This window comes from Balearica regulorum, chromosome 8, assembly GCF_011004875.1.
Source record: "Balearica regulorum gibbericeps isolate bBalReg1 chromosome 8, bBalReg1.pri, whole genome shotgun sequence".
Taxonomy (NCBI): Eukaryota; Metazoa; Chordata; class Aves; order Gruiformes; family Gruidae; genus Balearica; species Balearica regulorum.
Window position 1 is genome coordinate 16,982,075 of NC_046191.1, and position 23,934 is coordinate 17,006,008.

Sequence of the window (23,934 nt, forward strand, 5' to 3'; positions counted from 1 at the left end):
TCCTTTCTTAGCTTACTCCCAGGTCTGACTCTTGCTATGAAACTAGCCATCAAGGCTTTCAGAAAACTCCCCCCGAAAACAAGCTTAAGTATTTAGAAGTAAATAAGTAGCTCAAGAAGGCAGGAATTGCTAATTTCTGAAGACTGCAGAATTGGGAGAAAGCCTGAGTACAGTCTGTTGTGGATTTTTTTTACAGAGCAGTGAAGGATGGGAGCACATGCACCAATCAGCAAGATAGGTGAATGGTAAATTTCTTCTCTTCCTTACAGTGTATAGTACAAAAAGTTCCTCTGTAGGTCAAGCCTAGAGGAAAACTATAGGACTGACTTTGTGGTACATTAAAGGACTCCTGTCAGCTTTGGCAAGGGCTGAAATGGTCTGGTAGCTTACCAATAGTCTAACTGTGGTACACCTGATCTTTACTCATGCATGTAGCATCATAGCCAGGGCTTTATATATGATGACTTAAGAAAGCAAATTGGGCGGGATTGGTCTCCTCTGTATTTTGTACAAGGAAGATGTGGGTACTTCAGATTTTACAAGGAGCTGAATGATTGAACATACAAAGAATATATTTGGAAAACATAAGAACAAATGTGAAACTAGTTAGGACTTAGGTTGGCTATGTCTGTACTGTGCAAACACCTTGTCTGGGATTTCAGAATCAAAACTATTAAGCACTGTAAAAAATTTTAGTACTGGTGTCCACATGGTACCATCAGAATTGACTGGAATAGCTGAACTGTGTTTCATAGAATCGTAGAATGGTTTGGGTTGGAAGGGACCTTAAAGATCACCTAGTTCCAATCCCCCTGCTGTGGGCAAGGACACCCTCCACTAGACCACGTTGCCCAAAGCCTCATCCAGCCTGGTCTTAAACACTTCCAGGGATGGGGCATCCACAACCTCTCTGGGCAACCTGTTCCAGTGCCTCACCACTCTCACAGTAAAGAATTTCTTTCCAACATCTAATCTAAATCGACCCTCCTTCAGCTTAAACCCATTACTCCTTGAGCTGGGAAGGCTTAAAAACTGACATTGTAGGATAGGTCATTGGTCTGAAGTTTAAGCCAGTTTAAGTTTAATACTGTGGAATTGTATGGGAACAGCAACAGACTGCTGCTTCCTTTGTTTTCATTTTAAAAGTCCCAAGAATTTGCCATTTAAATGTTGTACACAGAAAGGCACTCATGACAACCCACAAATGCGGAAGGCTTATGAAACAAAGTTCTCCATTCAAAAGACATCATATTATTTATCTATCTGATGCAAATTTCTTGCAGGAGTCCCATTAGTAATTTTATGATGCCACCTGGAAGGAAAAGGCAAAAATATTCCCATTTGTATTCAAAACAAAATACTTGAGTGTAAAGAGAAACAGAGTTTACGTTCCCCAAAAGTGGAGACTGAAATTGTTGGTGGAAGGTAGTGAAGCCCTGTGAAATTCTGCAGTGCAACCTGGTACCCTTTAATCCATCGTTCAGAATTTATGGGATGTCTCCACTTAGCCATGCAACTCCACATTAAACTTAGAGCAAAAGGATTTAATGTTTAAATATCTAATCAGTAGTTGATGATAATATGTTTGTGGCTTCCCTTATCCCAATTCAAAGCTAATCTTTTAGAGGGTTGAGTAGTCATCTGGTCTGAAATAAATACTTTTGGGAAAGGGACTAGGGTTATCAAAACCGTATCCATCAGCCATAAATAAACTATGTCCTGGAATCTTGTTTAATGAAAACTCCTGTGAGAGTTAGTAGATGATTTTTTCCGTCTATGAGGTGATGGGAAGTTAGTCATTGCCTTTCTGGCACTATGGTTACAAGTGCTGTCTAAACAAGGAGTGCAGAATTAGGCTGTCTTACTTTCCATGGACTGCCAAATGTATGTATTTATATAGGGTCAAGGTCTACTGAGTCCAGTGAGACTAGAGTTGAATCCCCATATCTCAGACCTACTTGAAACCATTTTAGTTTTTTGCTCCATTTCATTCACCTTAAGAATTTATAAATTGCTGAAAATCCTTGCTAAACTTGGCCTGCAGCTGAATCCTGATCCATTTCCTTTTTTTTTAACATAAGAATTCCTAACTGTGTGTGTTCTAATATAATGGGCTGTAACCAATTAATCACACAGCTATTAATAGAAGTACAAGGCAGTACATTGCAAGCTTGTTATTTTAACTTAGCCATGAGACTCTGTGTTTGGTGAAAATACAAAGACGTCAGTCAAGCTGACAGACACAACCTCCATCATCTTCTGTGCTCCTGCCCTTACCATTGTTCAGTGACACGAAGCATTCAGCATGGTATCTGGCAGTGAGAAACCTCTCCAAACAAATTGGGTGGCTTGGTGAATTCTGTACCTTAGCTGAGGGAATGGCAAGAAAATGTACCATGAATGCAAACACTAAATTATTGTATGAACATTATGCCGTTTATAAATAGTTTCCTGAGAGAAGTGAATGATAGGAAACACACTAGCATGGGGAGCCTGCATGCAGGTAATAATCTGAATGCTAAGAAATTTTTTCCTCCTGACAGCACAGAATTGTTTTATAAATTTTTTAAAAATGTGAAATAGGTGTTTGACATGAGCGATTAAGGGAAGCTATTTAGAATTGCAAAATGAATTAAAGCTTTAAAATGACTTTACACAGTAAAAGTACTGGAATTGGAATAATGAGCTAGGAAATTGCTTCTTCAAAAGGAGAAACATTTGAAACCAGAAACAATTTTCCAATTTTACTTCTCCGAGTTAAATTGCTTTTAATTCTAGATACTCAACAGTGATGTTGATGTATATCAGGAGTCTCACAAATGGGGGGGGGGGGGTTGGTATGTTAGAAGTTTGCAAAATGTTGAAATCCCCTTTTTGGAGATTTTTAGGGAGTTCTGTTTTATGCATCTTTAGAAGAGGGAAAGGCCAATGCCACTGATGCTTTCACATTTCCCTCATCAACCTTTACATGCCATCCAGTGGAAATAGCATCAGTGTTTCTCCATTAGGAATATTGAGCATCTAGGAGAGTTTCTAGGTTTCTAATCCTGTTCCCCCTGCAGAGAAACTATCTATTATTTTCAGTGTAATGCCCCCATATTGCTGATCATAAACTTCCTTTACAAAGGTGAGTGTCATTGTCTCTGTTTACCTAGGAGAAACTGCAGCACAGAAATAGGAGATGATTCATCCATCTTGTCTTAGTGATGTGGTGATTGAGCCTGCTGTTTCCTGATGGCTTGTGCTTTAGTCATATCCTCCTGTAAAGGTTGGCTCAGAGATGACCTCTCAAGGGCTGTGCTGACATTTTGTATTAATAGCAAGAGGGGAAAAAATACTTCAGATTGAATTCATTCTTATTTGTTGTCCTGAAAGGAGACCCTGACATTATTTTATCTCTGCTCTGTTGCTTTGGTTCTTGGACAGCCTGTTTAAAAAAGAATAATAATTAAAAAAAAAAAAAATTTGTTCAGCAGCAGTTGTGAGAAGGTCTGGCAGCCACTCAGGGAACACAGAAGTAGGTAGGGTCCAACCTGGATCAGAACAGACATGTTTGCCCTGTGCTAATAGAATAACTGCTAGTGTCAACTTAATAGGGTATGATTTTTTTTCCTCCCTGTCAATTAAGACCTTTCTAGCTTTTTTAGATCTGGAGACTTTAATATTAAGATATTTCTAGAAATGAGTATTTTTCTCAAAAGTGGTATACAGTGACTCCAGGTGCATCAGGTGAAGATCTACAAGTTACCATGGCTACCCTAAGGCTTTTCCTAGTAGCATTGACTGAGCTCACACAGCTGGTAGCACTTGAGCTTGTGGCTGTGAATGACAGGAACCAAAAGGCAGGCTGCGTTCTGCTTCCACTAGAGCTGCTCTGTTGCTGTACCACTGGAGCCTGTAGTTTCTCTGCACCATTTGTGCTGTAGGAGATGGCTTCTTGGAAGTGCTGATTCTTCCTCCCTCCAGCTTCCCAGACAGGCTCAAACCCTACCATTATTGGTGAGCAAGAAGGTAAGAGGTTGTAGGGCTATAGATGGTGAGAAATGAATGATGAGAAAACCAAAATCCAAACTCCACCTGTTAGTGTCCAGTGGAAACCCTGTGGTTCCAACTGGAGTCCCAGTTGGGTCATTAGGTAGCATGTGTTTGTGAATATGCTGAGAGGCTTGGAGAAATCTGTGGTAACAAGGGAGGAACATAAAGCTTTTTGAAATTGTGTTAATCCTGTAAAAAAAGTCTGTAGATCACACAGGGTTTTGGTGGGGTTTTTTGGGTTTTATTTTTTTTTAATTTAAGACATGCTTAACGATAAATAGTGTTCAGTTAAATTTGGCATGGAATGGCTGACAGAATAAATAAGGAAACTGCTTAAGATTAGAAATGAGGGGAGTCTGGTTGAATGTGAGTTCATGGATAGGGTGCGAATGAGCTAGACTGGTAGCTTAATGTCATTAAAGCATTGTAGAATTTGACTGGAGAGGTATTTAAGTTTTGGTGCCAGATGACTATTGAGCGGTTGTGCACAGTTTCCTTTAATTCTCCTGGTGACTTCGATCAGTATGTCTGAGAGACTTGTATAGATGGTAGCTCTTCCTAGACTGGATGTTTCCAGATGCTTTCTGTCCCAACAACCTCTGTAGGCTCCTGCTTCTTTGACCGGACCTAGTGGCATTGGTTTCTGTGCTCCACTGAACTGCTCTCAGCTTATGCAAAATCCTGCATATTTTGCATCTAACCTTTATTTGTTCTAGTTTAAATAAATGCTGATGTGTCTGTTCTTTGCACTTGCAAGGTATAGCATACTTACAAGTCCGGCAAACCCTTTGAATGTGCCTATATGAGTGGGATGGTTTGTACATTCAGATGATGTACATTTGGAAAGTTTTTGCTGGATGGAATCAAATGCTAGCTGCTTTGCAGCAGTAACCATTTGGAAAAAAGTGGAGATCAGTGTGTTATTTAACCCACTCTGTGGCACTACTGCCAAATGCCAGTTCTGTCTCGGTGGTGATTCCTGTAGTTACTTCTCATCCAATCAATTCTGCAGCAAAAATCAGTGTAACGAAAGTGCTAAATATAATTTGTAAATCCACATAGTAGGATCATGAACAATGGTGATAAAGGTGTCCATCCTTAAATGTGTATCTGCAGGGATCAGGTGCTGTTCTTTCTTTGTCAAATAGCTGTGCTCAGAGAAAGGGAGACTTGGACTGTGGAGTTGGGAAGGAACACAGCCTGATTGTCTGTGTTAGTGTTTTGGTTCACAATGGGAGCATGCTTTTGATGTGAACCTCCCAGTTGTCCTTGCTTAGTGTGCTTTGGTACACGTTATTGTGGTCTTGGGAGTATGTGGTCTGGATTCTTTTAATGGGAAATGAAAGTGGGAAATGTTCCCTAGGAGCACACCTGGAATGTGCTACAGTGTAATGTTGGATTCTCAGCACCAGCTTTTGCTTTGTAATCCTCTCCCTCTGTGCCATGCTACTGTACACAGAGGGGATCAGTAGCACCAAAGAGCAGTGAAAACTCTCTTCAGAAAGTCTCACAGCTTTCTGAGCTTAGGTGAAGTTTTTTACCTGAGTTTTTAAGTCATTCTTGAAATGGTACTGCATTAAGCAAGATCATAACTTTTGCTTGTTTCACAAGCACTGGCATTTGACACATAGGCAAACAGCCTCCCTTCTCCTCCCAGACAATTACCACAACTAGCGCACTTTAAAAACCATTTAAAATGCCAGCATCTTCTTACTGTGCTCCTTTATGAACAGAAGACCCGTCAGACACACGCTGACAGGCTCTTCTTCCACAGGGGTGAGGTTTCTGGGTGCTGCTCGGTGCCCAAACAAGAAGAGGTTGGTAACAGGCGTTTCACTGCAATACACAGACAGTGTGTAAGTGATGTTTCTTGTGGGTACATTTTAAAGGAATAATTACCTGCTAAAAAGAAGGAGGGATATGGTTATGTGTATCTAACTTAAGCCCAAAGAAACTCAGACTCACCAAAGCTGTAAGGAGGAGAGCACTGTTGAGGGGAGAGCCATGGTGCTGCCAGTGTGCGCTAAGCAGCAGGTGGCAGAGAGCAGGGTTGGCCCTTGTCACCACACTCCCATCCTGAGCAGGACCCAGCTGGGGCCCGGTCCCAGAAAAGGGGAGAAGTAGGGAAACGGATAGATGCTCCTGGTATTATTAAATGTTGTGGCTTTCCAGTGCTTGTACGTGCAGGGATGGTGAACAGCAGCAATGCTCATGTTAGGCCAAGGAGTGAGTTTCACTTTCACTGAAATAAATTATGGCAATCCCCAGCTGTTACAACGATAAATGACAATAAATAAAATAGTTTCATGGTAAAGAATCTGTCAGTAAACTAGGAAAAGGGTGAGCTGGGAAGGCACAGCTCTGAAGCTTAGGACAAGCAAACTGAATGTCCATTTAGACTTGCCTTTTCTTATAGTAAAATAAGAAAAGCCAGCTCTTACACCCGCTTCCTTACATGATTCTATCTCTCAGGTTGCCTTAGGAAAATGCCCCAGTGCCAGCTGACCTTAATCATTATGCTCAGTTGCTGTGGAGACCAGTCCCCTTTGTGGTGCTCTGTGCTGCTGGTGGGAGTGAGGGCAGCCAAGATGGCGCCAGCAGCCTGCAGCGGGGCCGCCAAGAGTGCAGATAAGTCGCTCTCTCCCTTTATATATGCACACACCTCTCCATGTGGGTGTCAAGTGTCTGCTAATATTTGTTTCATGGCAATATGTGCTTTGCCTGATGGCAGGATCTGCCTTTTGTTCCAGTGATGCAGAAATGATCCGTAAGACTTACTACTTAGCCTGGCAAATCTGTTTGAGGGCCAGTGACAGCTGCCATGGTTTTCTTTGGGAAATCCTCGATCTTTGCAGCCAGGATTAAGAAGTAAAAGCTCTGCTTTGATTTAGTTTCTCCAGATTTGCTGTTCTGATGGGCTGTGGCCTCTGGTGTGACAGGAATGGAGTGCCAGCACAGACTCTAGAGGGAAGTGCTGTGGGCTGCAGAGATCCAGGTCGCATTGGGAGGTCACGAGGAGGCTGTCCCGCAGCCACTGATGCACCTCTGCCTATTCTACGCAACCTGGAAAATCATATTATGAATCTTCTTTGTCACAGTCCCTTCAGCGACCTTTCAGCAAGGTCAAAGGTGGCACTTGGCCATTCCCCTGGGGACTTGCTGCATGCAGCGACCCTTCACAGGGAGGCTGAGCGTCCCACATGGGGAAAGCCTGGCTGGGCTCCCAGGGACACCTGTGGCGGGGGGGGGGAAGTTCAGACATGAAGTCATAAAACTGGATACTCTGTGACTGATGCGGATAATCTAATAAAAGCATTAGCGAGACTGTACTCTGGAGACACGGCTGCTTAGTTTGGGGCATGCATGGTTGACTAACGCTGGAGTGTGAATGTGGGTGTTTCCTCACGGCTGGGAGTGGAGGGAAGCTGCGGTTTGTCACCTTCTTACAGCTCTGCTCTGTCAGACCCAGGAAGGGAAAAAACAAGCTGGCAGCTTTAAGAGTCATACAATCTGATTGGAAACTCTGCAGGTTGGAGCCTGGCTGCACTGAGGTGTTTCGCCATGAGCCACCCCGACCTGCTAGTTAAAGATGTGTCTGTCGTTCTCAAGACCTCTCCTTATGGAAGATCAGTGTCTTCCAGAAACTGGGTCAGATGCCCTAAAATGTAGAGTAACACTGGAGAAACCACATCATTGTATGCAGAGGGAAAAGGCGGAGTGAAAAATTATCTTAACTATCCTGTTCTCTGCTTATCCTCCTGCACCAAAAATCTGTGTTTGCCCATGGAATTTCCAGCCTAGTCAGGAACTGTATCCTAGAAATAGGTTTGATAGACATCCTGCCTTAAAATTACATACTTCCTACAACAGAGAAAAATGGAAATTTTTCTCTGCCCATATTTCAGTTGAGGAATGCTTTAGTGTGTGTTTTTGAGCCACTGTTCCACTGAAATAACTACATGAAGATAATACTGGGTTAAAAAGACTATACCAAAACATGAGTTGTCCTCTTAATCACAGCTTTGCCCCAAGCATGCAAGAACAAATACTAAATTTTGTGCTTTTCCTATCAGTCTCACTTTAATTGGAGGGGGGGGAGTCAGAAAGGCTCCTAGCTAACAAAATTAAATCCAACCTCAAAAGATCATTGTCAAGAGAACATCTTCCAGTATCTTTTCAGTATAGAAAACTTATAAATAATGGTACTAAAATTATCGAGGGACACATCTAGAAGTACTTTTAAGAAAAGAATTTGAGCTGACCTGCAAGATTATATCCCAGAAAACAAAGACCAGAAGTCTTCCACTTCTAGGTACCACTGAGATTCTTTTCTGACAAGTTTCTACCCATCCCGATTCCTGATTTTGTGTTTCTTGGAGACCAATTGAGGGTACCTGGCAAGAGACCGTCACACTTCTCTAAGCCTCAAAGCTGTGCAGTCCCAATGTCTTCCTGCTTCTTCCTTGTTTTGTGGGATTCCCAAATAGTGGTTGCACCCTGGCATGCAGGTTCTACAGCTGTCACCTGGCTGTGGAACCATTTTTCTACAGTTACTGAGACATACCATGTAGATTACCTTACCATGCACAGCTTTCAAAAAGAAATGATGAAGTGTTCTTTTATGCCCTTCCTTGGGCCCCACCTACCTGGTAGGTAGGAAAGTGCTGTGGAATGTCTCTTCCCTCTGTTCTCAGCCATGGACATGGCTTTTGCTGGCAACTTCAGGAATAGTTTCTTTTGTGCTTGATGTGCTCAGCCCCAAAGAAATGTGTTCCCAGCTCCAGGATACGTACTGTGCTGCAGTGCTGGATGCTAGTCAAGAAGGTCAAAGTATGGAACTGCCCTAGTGAATCATCTTAGAAATGTTAAGACTTCTACACTGTAAAGCCATTATCTAGTTATTCCTATATATCAAATGCCAACACAGCCTCCTCTGAGGATTGCCATTATACAGAAACTAGGAAATATATTCTTAGATGAATTTGTGGCTTTACAAGAAGACTGATTTATTCCTTCACATTCCATCCAGCATGACTTATCATGGGATTTCACCACAGTCTTGGGAAGAGTACTGAGAACTGAGACACACTCATACTGTGCTCTGTTACAATGTTGACTCATTGGAGTGACTGCTTTCCTCCTGCTGCTGATCAGGCACTTTTAGACTAAGACAAAGCAGAAGTATCCCAGTGTATGGAGTTTGATTCTGCTAATTTGATTGTTAAATCTTAATTTTTTGTAATTTGTATGGCACATGAACATAGATCGGCTTTTCTTTAGAAGAATAACTTGTTGAAAGCCTTTGTAATTAATATAGCAGTAACTTAAGCATAGCTTTTAAACCAAGAAATTAAGGTGCTGTATTTTGTGTACAAATCTTTGTTGTTTTATTGAGATTGAAACCCTGAGTTACTTATAACAAAATACTATGTTGTTTCATAGCTTTGTAGTATCCATTGATTTTTTTATTAAACAACTTTATTCTTACTCAAATTACCGCTCAGTTGTTACAGTCCTCCTGCCTTAAGTTCATGCCCTTGTTCCTACTAAATATAAAACACCATTAAGTATTCCTATGAAAATATGGAATTGTTTTCCACTCTATTTCTAATATGTTGTTTTATTTGCTGTCACTTTGGGAGGTGTTTAGAGTAAAGAGCATCTTTGTATTCAGAAATGGGTAAAGACATAACTTTACATGTAGACAAGTGACCTGATCTCACTCTCTACCTGAAAGCAGTGAAAAGGTAACCCTCAGGGAGACAAAGCAGCAGCACCGAAGGCACAACTGCAACACGCTGGAGCAAAGATGTGGCTTAAACTTGAGTTAGGTTGGCTTGGCAACTGTGGTATATACTCTAAGATCCCCTCATTGTATTTATAGCTTGTAATGATACTCATTGCGGTATGTCTTATTTTTGTGAAGCTAGTCAGACTGTAAATTCCCAAGACACAACATGTGCTCTTTCTTACCTATCTTTGAAGTGGTACAGACCTACCCATGCTTATCACGACCACCAAAGTGCTCATCCTGGCAGGTATCTGCAACTCTAACTGAACTCCTATGCACTAGGATCAATTCCCTTTCTACAAAATGTTTATACTGCATTAGGCACATACGGCTTCTGAAGGCTATCAGGATACAACACTATCATTGCTAGAAAGTTCCAAAAGATGCACGATTAATGTGTCATTAATACAGCTTTGTACTGGGTGCCTATAGAATATGTGTGGTGTGTATTTTCAAGGAAAACAATTACTAGTGGGAGTACCCATATGAGAGTAGGTATGTTACCACTGTCTACTTGAAGCTTACGCATGAGGCTGTTTAGGGGATCTGGGACCACTGTGTTGCTGCAAGTGCTTTGGAACAAATCTGCTAGACAGCACAGCCTGAGAGCAGACAAAATGAACTATGAAGTGCTTGCTTAATGCAAGGGTAAATCATGGTCAACTCTTTTGAGCTTGGTTGCCTTAGTAGTGGTAAGTGTTGAGAGATGTATTCCCTTTCTCAGTGTTTAGAAACTTTAACTTGTATGTCAGTAGGCACAAGTGCTGCTGCGTGTAAGGCTTTCAGTGTACAGAGGTGCAACTGAAATACATAGTTGGATACCTTGCTTCTCAGACAGCAACAAAGCTGATGGCCCTTGTTCAGCATCAGGAATCCCTTTCAAACTGTAACAGATAACCAGGTACTCCTTGAGATAGTCTGTGCTCCCCTGGTGCCATGGTTCCTATTTGAATCAATAAATGCAAGAATACTCTGACTGCTTCTGTAGTTTGTCTTCTGTCTGAGCTCACTAGGTAAGTAATTGCATAATGTGTTTCCTTCTGTCCATCCCTTATGATAAGTGATAAGGAAAAAAAAAAATACTAAAAATAGTCTCTAGCTACGCTCTGCTTAGACTGTTTACGAGAGTGCATTTAGGAGGGAAGGTGGTGATCTGAACCACAGGTGTTCAGTAACAGAACATATCAGTGGGCTGCTTTGTGTCCTTGGCTATCTTGTCCCTTGGGTTCTTCATCTTAGACATGATAGCAAATTTGTTTTGAAGTAATTGGGTTGGGCCTTAACAGAAAACCACACAAATTTGGACGATGGTGTTTTCTTTAGCTGCTTTTGATATAAATCTTCTGTGTTTTAGCATTTGATGTCTCAGGGTTTTTGCCTGCTACAATCATTTTGTTCTGTTTCACACTGCAGGAATCCATGACTAAGCAGTTACCCAGGAAACCCTTCCAAGTAGCTTGTACACTATGCTTCAAGTTCACCTACACAACGTATCTATGTACAAAATAGAATGTACACCACTTTTTTTTTCTTAAAGCATCACTACTCTTTCCTGCAAGATAAGTTGTCTTTTTTCCCCTCTAAAAAGATAGGTAGATGGACACTTCATGTTTCAACTCAGTCATGCATGCTTGCTGCTTTTATTCTTCATTAACTCTCAAGATTTGGCACAACAAGAGCATTATATAAGACTAAATAACTCTTACATAAATCTGAGTGAATGCCTTTCATGAAGTATGGGGTGCTTATCATGGCTATAAGTAAAAATGAATCACTTCCTTTTTAAACAGGAGCTTTAAATCTTGTATTTTGTGTAGTCAATTGCCACAAGCCAAAATAGCCAAAATAACCTTTTGAGCTCTATGAATTTTCACAGCTGCAGACTGGAGGAAAAAAACCCACACTGATAAATAGAAACTTAAGAATATCCAAAAGAAATTATTCCCCTCTCCAACTGCCTCTTTTAGCACAAAGCCCAGCTCATTTTTGCCAGAATGTTAAAATGTGCCTAGCATGTGTCTGTAGAGCCGAGAACCCAAGTATCATCTAAAGGATAGAATGAGAAAGAACAAAGCAAGGACAGTATGAGTTCGACACTCTGAGAACAGCATGGAGAACAGTCAACAGGGCAAGAAGCACAGGTAATTAAGCTTTTGCTAGATGCTAAGAGATCAAGTAGGTTCAGGGCTCAGCAGCTCAGTAACAGAATCATGGGAGACTCTTGACATGTTCCTATATGTAGGGAAATACAGGAATGTACTTTGTGCATGCTTTTAAGCTAAAGGAATAAATCTCTATACTACAAGGCAAGTTTAGCATGCAAAACAGGAATCAGCAAATGGGGAACCTAGGAGGAAAACTGGGAGAACAGATAATTTCCAGTGTCCTTGATGAAAATAAGCAAGAACCAGTACTGAGAAAGTTAAGAGGCTGCAGAAGCAGTACTGAGACTGCAGTCATAAATCCCAGTTATGCTGGAAGGGAAATTCTTTGGCCTGTCATCCTCCTCTGCTATGGGATGGTTATCTCCTGGTACAAGAGTAAGTAAGTTCCTTGCTTCAGTGAAAGACAAACGAGCAGGAGTAAAAGACCTGGTGTTGGCAAAGGAAGTTTGTGTGGGGAAGTAGGGGGCTGGCAGTAGGAAGACATGGAAAGAAAAGGGAGGTTGAAGGTCAGAAACCCACCCCTGCCCTCATGTTGAAGAGGAAGGAAATAGAGAAGCAGAGAGAAATATTTCATAAATATCAAATGAAGTAAACAATCAATCTCTCTGCAAGTGGTAAAGAGGACCTAAGGCTGGAGAGAAGGACAAGGTTAAAATACTCTGGTAGAACAGCATGATAAATCATCAACATAGAAACTGAAACCCCTTGTTGGCAAACACAGGAAAAAGTATGGGATAGAGTCAGTATATTAAAAGACCAGTGGATGGCAGCATATTTTTGCTACCAAAATACTGGGTTGTCATGCCACATGTTTTGGTTGTAGCTCATCTGCTGACTAGTATATCACATCCCAAGAACAAATCCACATTTGACACTGATAGGTTAGCACAAGCTGCAGAGATTTGTGCTGTTTGTGTAGAGTTCCTATTTCTCTAAGACAGTGGTGACTACTGTTGTAGCTGTCCCACACTGAGTCATCTGGGAGATGAGCAGCATGCTCTACAAGGATAGAAGTGAAAGGCATAGAATGAGAGCAGGAACAGCAAGGATCACATCATGACATAGCTGAAGGCACCTTCTAAGAGTTTGTATTTCTGGAGTAAAAACTTAGAAGGCTATGCTTACAGAATCACCTTAGTGTATTAGTTCTGATGATTTTGTGTGATCTCAGTCCCAAGTTTATTGTTCTGCTATGAAGCTGATGATTTATTGGGAATAAAAATCTGTAAAGTGTAGAGAAGTTTGAGATATAAAATTATACATGAAGAGAAAAACTGAGTACCAATTCAGGCCATAGCATAATAGCCATCCAATCAAAAAGTGGTGGGCATCAAGTAGTTAAAGAGAAGACTTATTTGTTAATTAGACTTCAGACAAAACCCACATTATTCTTGCTTACCATATTTATTCAGTCTAAGTGGAAAAAACCTGACAAGTCATAATAGATTTGACTCATTACCATACATATGGTCTATATTCCCTGTTCACATAAACTTCAACTAAGAAAAATATACATTTTAAAAGAACAGTTTATAAATTCATTTGATAAACAGACTTCCAATAAACTCATGTAAGTTAGAAGGAAACATTTTCCAAGACTTACATCTCATGTTTTCTGAAACAAAAACACTTAATGTAAAGCACACCTGACATCTGACTTCCATACACCTCAGAGGTTTTCTATGTAGTCTTCACTAAAGTGTACTTATTAAGTGTTTCACAGCACCAGAGCATGAGTTCCTCCAGCAACTTCAAAACCTGTGAACTAGATACTCATTGTAAACAATGCTTCTATAAAAAGGACAGCTCAAATACAAGAGGGCATTAGCAGTAAAGTTTCTTTGGGAGATAGTACATTACATTTGGTTCTGACTTTCTTGCAAACAGCAGCAGACAAAAAGCATGGTAATCATTTCACTTATTCGAAGCTCTTCAGTTTTAAGAGCATTTGTAAAAACAGGTCCAATTATATCAAACTGATAGTTGCATAATTAACTTTGAAACAAAGCATTTTGTTAGTGATAAATGCACTAAGAGCTGAAATATATTAAGATAAACTATTCTGTCAGCTTGTCAGATGTGTGCTGAAGCTTCCCCTTATAATTACAAGATGTTTAGTATAGCCCAACAGGTATTTTGAAATTAATACAGAAGCTGGAATGTGTTTGGTTTTTTTTTTTTTTCCCAATTGTAGCTCACTACATCTGAGAAGATACCATGACAAAACATGAAGAGGAAAGAGGACTGAAAGCAATGATTTATAGACGTTCTAATTTTTCACTTAGAAATTCTTCCACACTATCTGTATTCCACTTGAGGATGCTCAGTTCTTCTGCAATGTTCCCACTGTCATCCAGCAGCTTTAGTACAGGGTCAGAACCACGCACATACTGCAGAAGGAAAAAAAAAAAAAAGTCAGTTACCTTTGGCTGGGAAATGCATTCTCCATATTAACGCTCCCCTCAATTGATTTAAATCAGTTAAAAAGATGTCAAAGCAAGAATAGCAAAAAGTCCAAACAGTGACACCATGAAGTATGAATACTTAAGAACAGAGCACTAAATTAAATCAGAGCATTGCCAGCAAACTTTGGCAACACAATTTGTGCTAAGAAATCAACCTAAGCTTTGGCTTTTTAAAGCTTAGAATTCTTAAAAAACAGACCAGCTTGGTTGTTCCTGACAATGCTCAATGCTATAAATATTCCAGTGCAATGTATTTAGTTCTGATTTTATGAATTTTATTACTAGAATGTTTATCAACAATGTATTCTACTCTTGTTGAAGAAAACAGATCTCTAAACATGAAATTAAGCTATGAGATCAGTCTTTCAGATTGTTCTTTCCTATGCTGCTACGTCCTCTCCTCCAATATTTTTTTACCTACTGTGTGGGTTCAAAGGAGAAGTAGATGTTCAAAGCTAAAGTTTGTGTGTATGCAAGGAAGAAGCAGTAAGAGGGGAGACACCACACTGAAGCTTTAAAGACAGAGATGCTACAGGTTGCACACTCCCCTGGCAGCAGTTGGTCAGTGTTTGCAGCTCCGGATTAGATGCTTTCTTGCCTAGTCCTAAGGAATGAGGGTGGGAGAAAAGAAGGAAGCATAAAGGACAAAGAGGCCTCATTTCACAGGAAATTGAAACACATTAAGAGCAGTAAATGTTTATCTTGAGATCCAGAACAGAGTTACTTGCCTGAAGTAAAACAGGTAAGAAACAGCTTCAGTTCAGACTTCTGACTTGCATTTAACGTCAGAGAGGACAGTGGAGGAACAAGTCAAATGAAGAGATGTGTGTGTGTGAGAAACATCTACTTGTTCTCCTTGGTCCACTACACTATGCATATACAGAGCAGTGCCATAAGCCTAGCTTTGAAAGATAGTATTCTACTTCAACTGTTTTCAGTTACCAAAGTTGGATTTTTAAATCAAGCAGCTGAATTATTTTTCTCATATAATCAATAGCCTTTTTAGCATTTCAGAAATTGCCGGTCACTTTAACAGCTCAAAGTTCTACTGTGAATTTCTAATGTAATTACATTCTTTCCTGCTGTGTTGTATCTGTGCCCACTAGCCTTTGCTAGTAACATAATACTTTAATGCTTCTGAAGACTAAGTCACAAAATATGCAATGCAAATAGAAGCTTTTAACAGTATGGCTCTAACCATTTAAGTTTATGGAAAGATTTCCCCAGGAGTATTTTATTTTGCCCTACTGAGCTAACCTAGTTGGTTTTATTTAATAAAACTAGTGGCATCTCTAATCCATTTTCCCAAAGTCTTATAAAATACAGATCCATTTGTACTAATTTTTTTCTGGTAGTGCTTTGTACCAATTGTAGTCTAGACTGCTTTGATGTTCAATACAGCTACAGAGTTTAAAATAAAAATGAAACAGACATGCAGAAGGAGAGAAAACTTTTGAAAGAAAGTGGAGGACACAGAGACATGAATGCATGAGAGAGGAAATCTGTTTTAGATGGAATCTGCTGCTGAGAAGACAAATCACTTATTGCAGCCATGCACAGCTATGAAGTGATTCCAGATGGTGCCATTTGGTGAATAGAGATGGGAACACATCACATGAGAACTAAGATGTATGTCTGAAGTATGCTGGAAGTTCACACAGGAGTTTAAGAGGAAGGTGAAGTCTTACACTAGATCTGGAAACCAAAGAATTGTTTGAGCTTAAGACAGTGCAGCTTATGCAGCTTAGTATATATGCAAGTCATAAGAAACACCATTCTGTATATACATTTCTATAAAGCTGCATGTTTGAAGGCTATAAAGAAAAAAAAAAAGAGAATCATGAACACAGCAAGGAAATTCTGAAAGGGAGGAGAAAAAAAATCTAAGAGTCACTGAATGTATGGAAATGGCAGTTCCATCAAAAGTGAGGGGAGACCAGAACAGGAAAAAAGGAAACTATGGCAGAATAAGCATGAGTAAATCCAAGATATCTACAGAGTAAGGACAGAATGCAAGCATTCCTCACATTCTTTTGCCATCTGCTATTACTTATGGATTCCAGTATACTTTTTTTCCTTGGATTAAAAACAAACAACAAAAAACCCCCAAACTACCACTAATTGATATCAGCAGCAGGAACTTTAAATTTATACTGGCAATGCAAATATACATCCTCTGCAAATATACATCAATCAACAAATAAGGAACAATCCACAAAATTACTGTCTCCACCAAGCTTAATTCTTCCTAACATCCCGAATAAAAAAAAGTTATACTTACCTTGATTTGCAGTCCCCTGAAGAGTTTTGGCTTATCACTCCTGACAAAAGCTGTGGTTTGGAGAAAAAAAATATAATCAAATTATTCTGCACTTGCATAAAGTAGATTTACATTCAAGCTAGTATTCCTTGAATTACTTCTTTTGGAATGATGCTTTAGAAGGTATTTTAGTGTTAAAATTCTTAATATCCTCACAAAATTAATACTACTAAACCTATTGTGCCTAAGGAACACCCTATTTTTGCCAATATTCCAAAACAAGCTTCATTATCTGCTTGGATTTTCCTTGAACGCTACAGCAACTGTCTCCATCAGTTTATCTCCATGTACAATTGACAGCCTTCAGCAGACTGGCCCATATGCTGCTGCAACATGCAAATGAGACTAAAACCGTTAGAGCGATCAAAATTTGGCTGAAGATAAGCTTTGTGAGGGAGGCTAAATACGACACATCCCATCAGCACACTCCACACAAGCTGCAGCAATGTGGGTAAAAGGGCACAGAGGAAACTGAGTAGAGGTGTTATTCTTGCAAACAAGACAGGCAATCTTGTCTTGCAGAGATCTCTGAGATTACATGTCAAAAACCAGCAAGAAAACAAAAGCAGAAAATGAGAAGCTTTTATCTCCTCTTCTCTTGACACTCCTAAAGGTGATCAGCTTTAAGATGGACTCTATGGCCTGTCATGTACATGGAGAGGTCAGGTTTGAGGTGGGCTGCTGATGAACAGTTCAGCACACAGCAAGCATTACCAGCAGAGTCCCTGCATCCCTACAGCACAACCCAGGCCTTGTGTTAAAACTAACTTTAAGATGACAAGGGATACGAATTATTTCAGGACAAAGTATGAGCATAATCCTCTACTTCCGAACACTTTAGCCTAATGAATGTGACTTGTAGAAGTATTTAAAATTTATTTAGAAAATAGCATAGTCTTCATTCTTCCTCTTTACGTTCAGGTTATGCTAAAAGGCTGAATTTAGTATCTGTACTGACATTAAGTGGATTCAGCACACTCCTATAACATGCCAGTAGCCTCCCCAAGGATGAACCCTGTCAGTACGGATTGACTCTTACAAAGGTGCTAGCTGCATGTTAAAGCTGCTTTTTCAAGGTTAGACAACAACGAGTCTCACAAATTGCAGTGCTGGTGCATAGAGATGAGTGCAACCTCAGGACTAATGTTTCATACTGCCACATGAAGTGTAGCGCTTTCCTCAGTAATTGTGAAGATGTCCCCTGGCATTTTTATACCTATCTTTACATTACCGTAGACACTTTCTCAGTATGTATATACTGACTGGCATTTATTTTCCTCCGTCTTCTGCTGTGCTCCCAGTACAGATCAAAATCATGTACTCTGCCTGCTGCACCAACCACACCACCATATAAACAAGTTAAAAAATACCAATGGCCCAATAAGCTGCCAGATATACTAGACCCCTGAAAAAAGAAAATAAGGCTTGCTTTCATTCTATCTATAGAACTATAGACTAATGTCATATAGTAAGCTGTACTTTTATAACAATTTCAAATAGCACTAAATAACCAGTACTTGCTCACATACTGCAGTTCAATTTGATTTAAACTCAAAGTTGTAATTTTCAACTTCAGTGTTTCCCACGTTCTTGTAACATGTTAGTTGTCTTGGCTGTCATCAACAGTAAGTAATGTGCAAAAAAGTGGCAAAGATATTTCTTATTCTTTGTTAAGTCCACAGCATGTTGAACTATTTCATGGGGAAGTTTTCCACATTTTTTTTCAATTTAAATCTAAAGCTGAAATAAGCCTCTAGGGCTTTATATGAAAAGGAGGTTGTAAACAGCAGTCAGTATAGTGGGTAACTTTAATTGCAATAGTTAAAGAAAAAACTGTAAAAGCATAGTAAAATGGATAAAGTTTCAGAAGCAAATCTGACCAGTGGAACTCCACTGCATTAAATAATAGCCTTTGGGGGTTAACTCAAGTTACAGCACTTTAAGCTTGTAACAGGTGTGAGGATTTGTGACTTGAGTGACAGATGAAAGCTCATTTGGACAAGAGTGGCTGTTCTCTGGCTGCAGTGTTGGACTGAACAAGCTCATATAAAATGGGAACAGAATTAGGTGGAAGAAAAAAAGTATTCTGTAGGCAGTATTACATTTTGTCACTTTAAAAGTAGCTATTACACACTTGTATCAATGTCAAATGTCTAAATCTTCTGAAAGCTGAAGCACTACAGAACATTTTTCCTGAAATTTTAGACAGCTGGAACAAAATTGGTTTCTGTTAATGGCATATTTATTTCTAATGCTGATCATAGTGACTTTCTGCATTAGTCACCTGAATTTGCAATGCAACAAAGAAAAACATTCACTGTACAAATAATTTACTTGGTATGTCCTCAATTTTGGAAGCTAAAGTGAGAAACTAGTACACTGACATGCATTAAAAATACATATTATCCCATCAAACACCTTTTTTCCTTTCCACAAAATCATGCCTTAAGTTGAATAAACAGCCTTTGGATAGAATTGACAGGGTTAGAAGTCAGCTGAACCTCCAGCACACATTTTGAGGCACATGGCTGCTGGCTTATATGAAGTGCTGCACATGCTCCACCTTCAGCACTGCCCCAGCAGCTTCCCCTCCATACCCTGACATCAACACTTCAACATTGTTGCTTCCTATGATCCTATGTCTGAAGGCTACTTGCACATCTTTACACTGCTATTTAATAGTTTGATGCTGAATACTAAAATTCTAGCTATCTCATTTTCTTCTCCCTGTAGCAGCTTTAGAAATGACGTGCTGCAGAGAAACAACCATTTACGTAATCCAAGGAGCAAGGAAAGCATTTTCCCCTTTGACTTCCATAAAATGAACTCTGAGCTTGGTGCCATGACACTGTTCCAGTAAATTAAACACCAGACCAGAAGTCAAAACTGTTCTACTGCCAGCTTTGCAACTGTCCTTTCACATAATGTTAGGAAAATCACCTTATGGTCTTATAAAACACATGCAATACCAAAGCATATACCTGCTGTTTAAAGCAAGCCTGAGGTGAGCAGGCTTGATTGCCACACAATCAACTACAACTAAAAGGTCAGAAAAAGATCAGGTGAGTATGGGCATTTTAAAGCCTGCCCAGCACCAAACTGTTTTGCAAAGAGGTAACACTAAACAGTGCTTTTAAAGACCCTTGTAAGAGCAGCATCTGCCTATAGGCACAGTAGAATGGAGAAACTCACTGCTATCATGTCTTTGTTGATATATAACCCCCCTTTCAGAAAGTGAAAACTAGTCTGTTGGAATTAAAGCCTAGACTCCTAAGAGGAGATTACCAAGAAATCTAAGAATCACTCATGCCCAAACAGCATGTCTATGCATGCACACACCTGTGCTATTCTGAGGTACAGCAGGTTACACTAAAAACTTCCTGATCCAAACCAGGCATGACACCACATCTGTCTATGCAGAGCTGCAGATCTATATGCTAGGCATAACTTATTTGTAAACAGAATTGACTGTCTACTGTTATATATTAAGGGCATGATCCAGACAACCAAGGATATCTACATTCAGGAATATTCAGATTATTTAGATTCCTGCTTTAAGAGCAATGATCTCCTGCTTGATCTATAACTGACTTGAATGAGAGCCAATATACAATGGCAGTAAAATCAGACACTAGTTTTCAAACAACTATGTACACAGACAAGCATTTTTAATCTTGTCTGTCTCTACACATATCAGAAGGATTATAATGGCCTCAAATCAGAAAGGCTTAGAGGACATTAAAACCCCTTACTGTCTCTATTATATCAGTTTCAGATTTTAATGGCAGAAAAGCACAAGTCAGAACTAGTCAAATCTTCAGCACAAGGTCAGCAATAAATTTTTACTGCACAATTTTTCCTCCTGGTAAGCTACAGCATGTCTTCTAGCAAGAATCTAATGTGATGAAGTATCTGCCAGTAATGGAAAAGCCCACTTGTTCAGACTTCTAATCCTTTTGTTACTTAAAAAGCTGGGCTTTTAGTTTAGATTTATTGTATTGCTTACTGTTTTAACACTTAAAAGGACTATGTATGCCCATGGGGATTCATCCAACTTTTTAAACTGGACATACCCTTCTCACTTTATGTTATTTTTCTAGTAAACAGAACCCTTTAGCTTCTTCTAAACTCTTGATGCTGTGTACAGATAGACAGCTTCGTATTACAGGTAAGTCTCAAAAAATGCTGACTGTGCACTGAAAGGCAGCAGCAGACTTTTTTATGACGGTGACTATCTCTCCCATCCCTCAGTATTACACCAAAAGAGCCCATTATGTGATCAGTGCAAAGAATTGTTAGTGCTTTGAGAGCAGTATCAGAAAGGAATGCTTCCTCATCATTCACAAGGAAGAATGTTTCAAAATTAGTATAAAGGATGATCTATTTTTAGAGAAAATATTTAGTGTCTTTTTGTGATGCATTTAAATGTTTCACACATTGAAATAACAATAGGAAGCACATGAGTTATTACTATCTTTCAAAAGACATTTTATCGAACACTAGGCATGGTACTTTGTGCAACTCAGTGCAGCATATACAAATTATTTTTAAAACTCAAAAGTAAGAAATACCAAATGTATACAAGATGTGTTACAGGAAATGACTGAAGTGATCTAATACTAACACAAGAGGATGATTAAATTACATCTAAAATTTTCTATATATAGTTGTTCTGAGTCAATTTTAATATACAGAAAGCAAATGTAATATTACTTAGCATAAACCAATGAAATAAAGGGTAGTTTGCTTAACTTCACCCTAAATTAAGACACAAACAGTTTGAATGTAAAAAATTTACTTGAAACAAGTTTGTGCAGAATGTCACCATTTGTACATAAAAAAGGCAAAAAGGACTTGACCATACCATGGACTTGATAATTTTGTACCTGAGAGAAACCCAAATAAAACAATGTTTTTATTGGGGCATTGCTAATTATCAAGTGCTAAACCTATGGAAAAGTGAAGGAACCAAAACAAAAGGAAAAGTAGCAGAGTGATATTTTACAAGGACAGGAAAACCCAACATTTGTGTCACAAGTATCTAAGCATTGCTAAGACAACTGGCACTATTTGCTAAAAATGTGAATGTGTAAATCAGTGGGAATACAGGCAAACCAAAAGCATTAAATTCTTTCCTCAGACTCTTTAATAATTTGTTTTGGGGACAAACACATGCTCTGCAATTTTGAAGATGGCATGAGTCTGCTTCAAAAAATACCATGAGAGCCTAGCAAAAAGATAGAGCTATGGCAGACATCAAGCACTCATTTACATTTTAATGGCTATAGCTCTTTACCTTTTGGGGACCTCAGTTTGAGGTAAGAAATTAAATTTAAGAATTTATATAGCACATCAATAACTACTATTTGTAGTCTATTAATCAAGTTACAATGCAGCTGTTCATAATTTTATACAAAGCACCACATGCTTTCAAAAGCAAATCCAAGACAGAGCTCCGATCAAGCTTGAAGAAGAAACTTCACAAAACCCCAAACAGGGTACTTTGTAGAAGCAGTAGGCAAGAGACATTTCTAAATCTGAAGAGAAATATTGTCTTAGTTTGCATATTATGTGTTTACAAAAGATTGTTAAAATGATGCATGTCTCCCACTACAATATCCTACATTTCTTAGCAAGAGCTTTACTAACATTTTTACCAATGCATGATTTAAGGTTAATATAACTTTCTAACTTTCTTTCAACAGCATTTAAGAATTACAAATTAAAATAGCCAGGAAATAAGTGATCTTAGCTAAAAGAATCCCCCTCACACTCGCAGAACTTGGGCAATGTAATAGAGCGCTTACTGACTCTGAAGTCAGAGGATCTAACGTAGTTGCATACTGCACGAGTTCAAGGATTAAGGACTTTGTTTCTGTAACAGATTTGCTGGGAGCATGTCCATTTCTTAACCAAGAGAGTCACACAGGGAGAGGTGAGAGTTTTCTATTGATGAAAAAGAATGCAGAGAATTATGAAAGAAATGTTCAATGAAAAACCCAGCCTAGCCCAGTTTTTGTCACACTGGAAAGAACATAGGAGCCTAGACATTGTGATCTCCTATCTCATCAGGAACAGAACACAGCTGCCACTGAAAAGTCAACTTACAACAAATACACTAGATTAATCATTGACCCAGCTAATTTATTATTCTATTTCACAGCCTTAGTGTTATTAAAAATGTCACATTGTCTGTGTCACCTGGTATAGTAAGATACTGCTTCATCTATGAATCTTGTTACTTATGTTTTCAATGTTCTACTTTGATAGAGTGCTTTTAAATGATAAATATTTAAGAACAGTTTTGTATAGAACAATTTCAAAATATATGTAATGTGGGAAATTATTTTACAGTACAGCATTTATAATGGAGTAATTTATATTTAAGGGAAACTTAGCAGGAAAAATTTCAGTACTGAACTTGAGACTTACAGAAATGCAGTCTTTTACCTGAATTATCACAAGAAGTTGTCTTTGAAAAACAGACATCCTTACCCATATTCACAAAAGCATTTAGTAGTTCGTTATGATATTATAAAGAATAACTTTCATTTTAACATTGAGATAATCTTGCTGAAGACTAGATTTTCATCCTCTTGCTGAAGGACTAGGATTTTTTTTTCATCACTTGTCACTTCTTTGCTTTCCCAGTATCTAGAAATATATTCCATATGTAGTGATTCTCACATTTCAGACACACAGGTGTATTCAGCAACTATTTGTAGCTAAAAAAATATATAACCAGTAGTTTTCATAGAAATTTTCATCCAGAAGGACGACAGAATATTGCATTTAGTAACCATGAGCAATGCACAGGTTTTTCCCAACTGTGTAACTTTTACAGACCTTCAATTTATTCAGTCATTTTAAAAAGCAAGCTATATGATTAATACAATGTAAATTTTTGAGCAGGCTTAGATAACCAAGGATTGCAAAGAAAAAAAAATCTGTAAGATTTTCAAGTTTTTCTTTTTGTACTGTAAGCTTTTGGAACATGCTTCATGGTGTGCACACAGCAGAACTTGAGGGCCATTCCATTTTAGGGCCTACGCATGAAGATAACTGAGGACATAACACAGGCTGGAGCCAGGCTAACAGGTTGACCTTTTCCTTCAAAAAGGAAGTACTCTGTGGTGGGTTGACCCTGGCTGAGGGTCA

At 39.0% G+C, this 23,934-nt stretch overlaps 1 protein-coding gene across 1 annotated transcript in view; it reads right to left on the reverse strand.

Annotated features, from left to right (window-relative positions):
• Positions 1-13,376: 13,376 nt before the first annotated feature.
• The window catches only part of SELENOF (selenoprotein F), a 28,585-nt gene continuing 18,027 nt past the window's right edge, over positions 13,377-23,934 (reverse strand). The window contains exons 4-5 of the mRNA XM_075759868.1: positions 16,738-16,787; positions 13,377-14,381 (exon numbers count right to left, since the gene is read on the reverse strand). Of these exons, the coding sequence (XP_075615983.1) occupies positions 14,250-14,381; positions 16,738-16,787 (182 nt within the window). The 3' untranslated portion in view covers positions 13,377-14,249. The remainder of the gene's footprint in view (positions 14,382-16,737; positions 16,788-23,934) is intronic.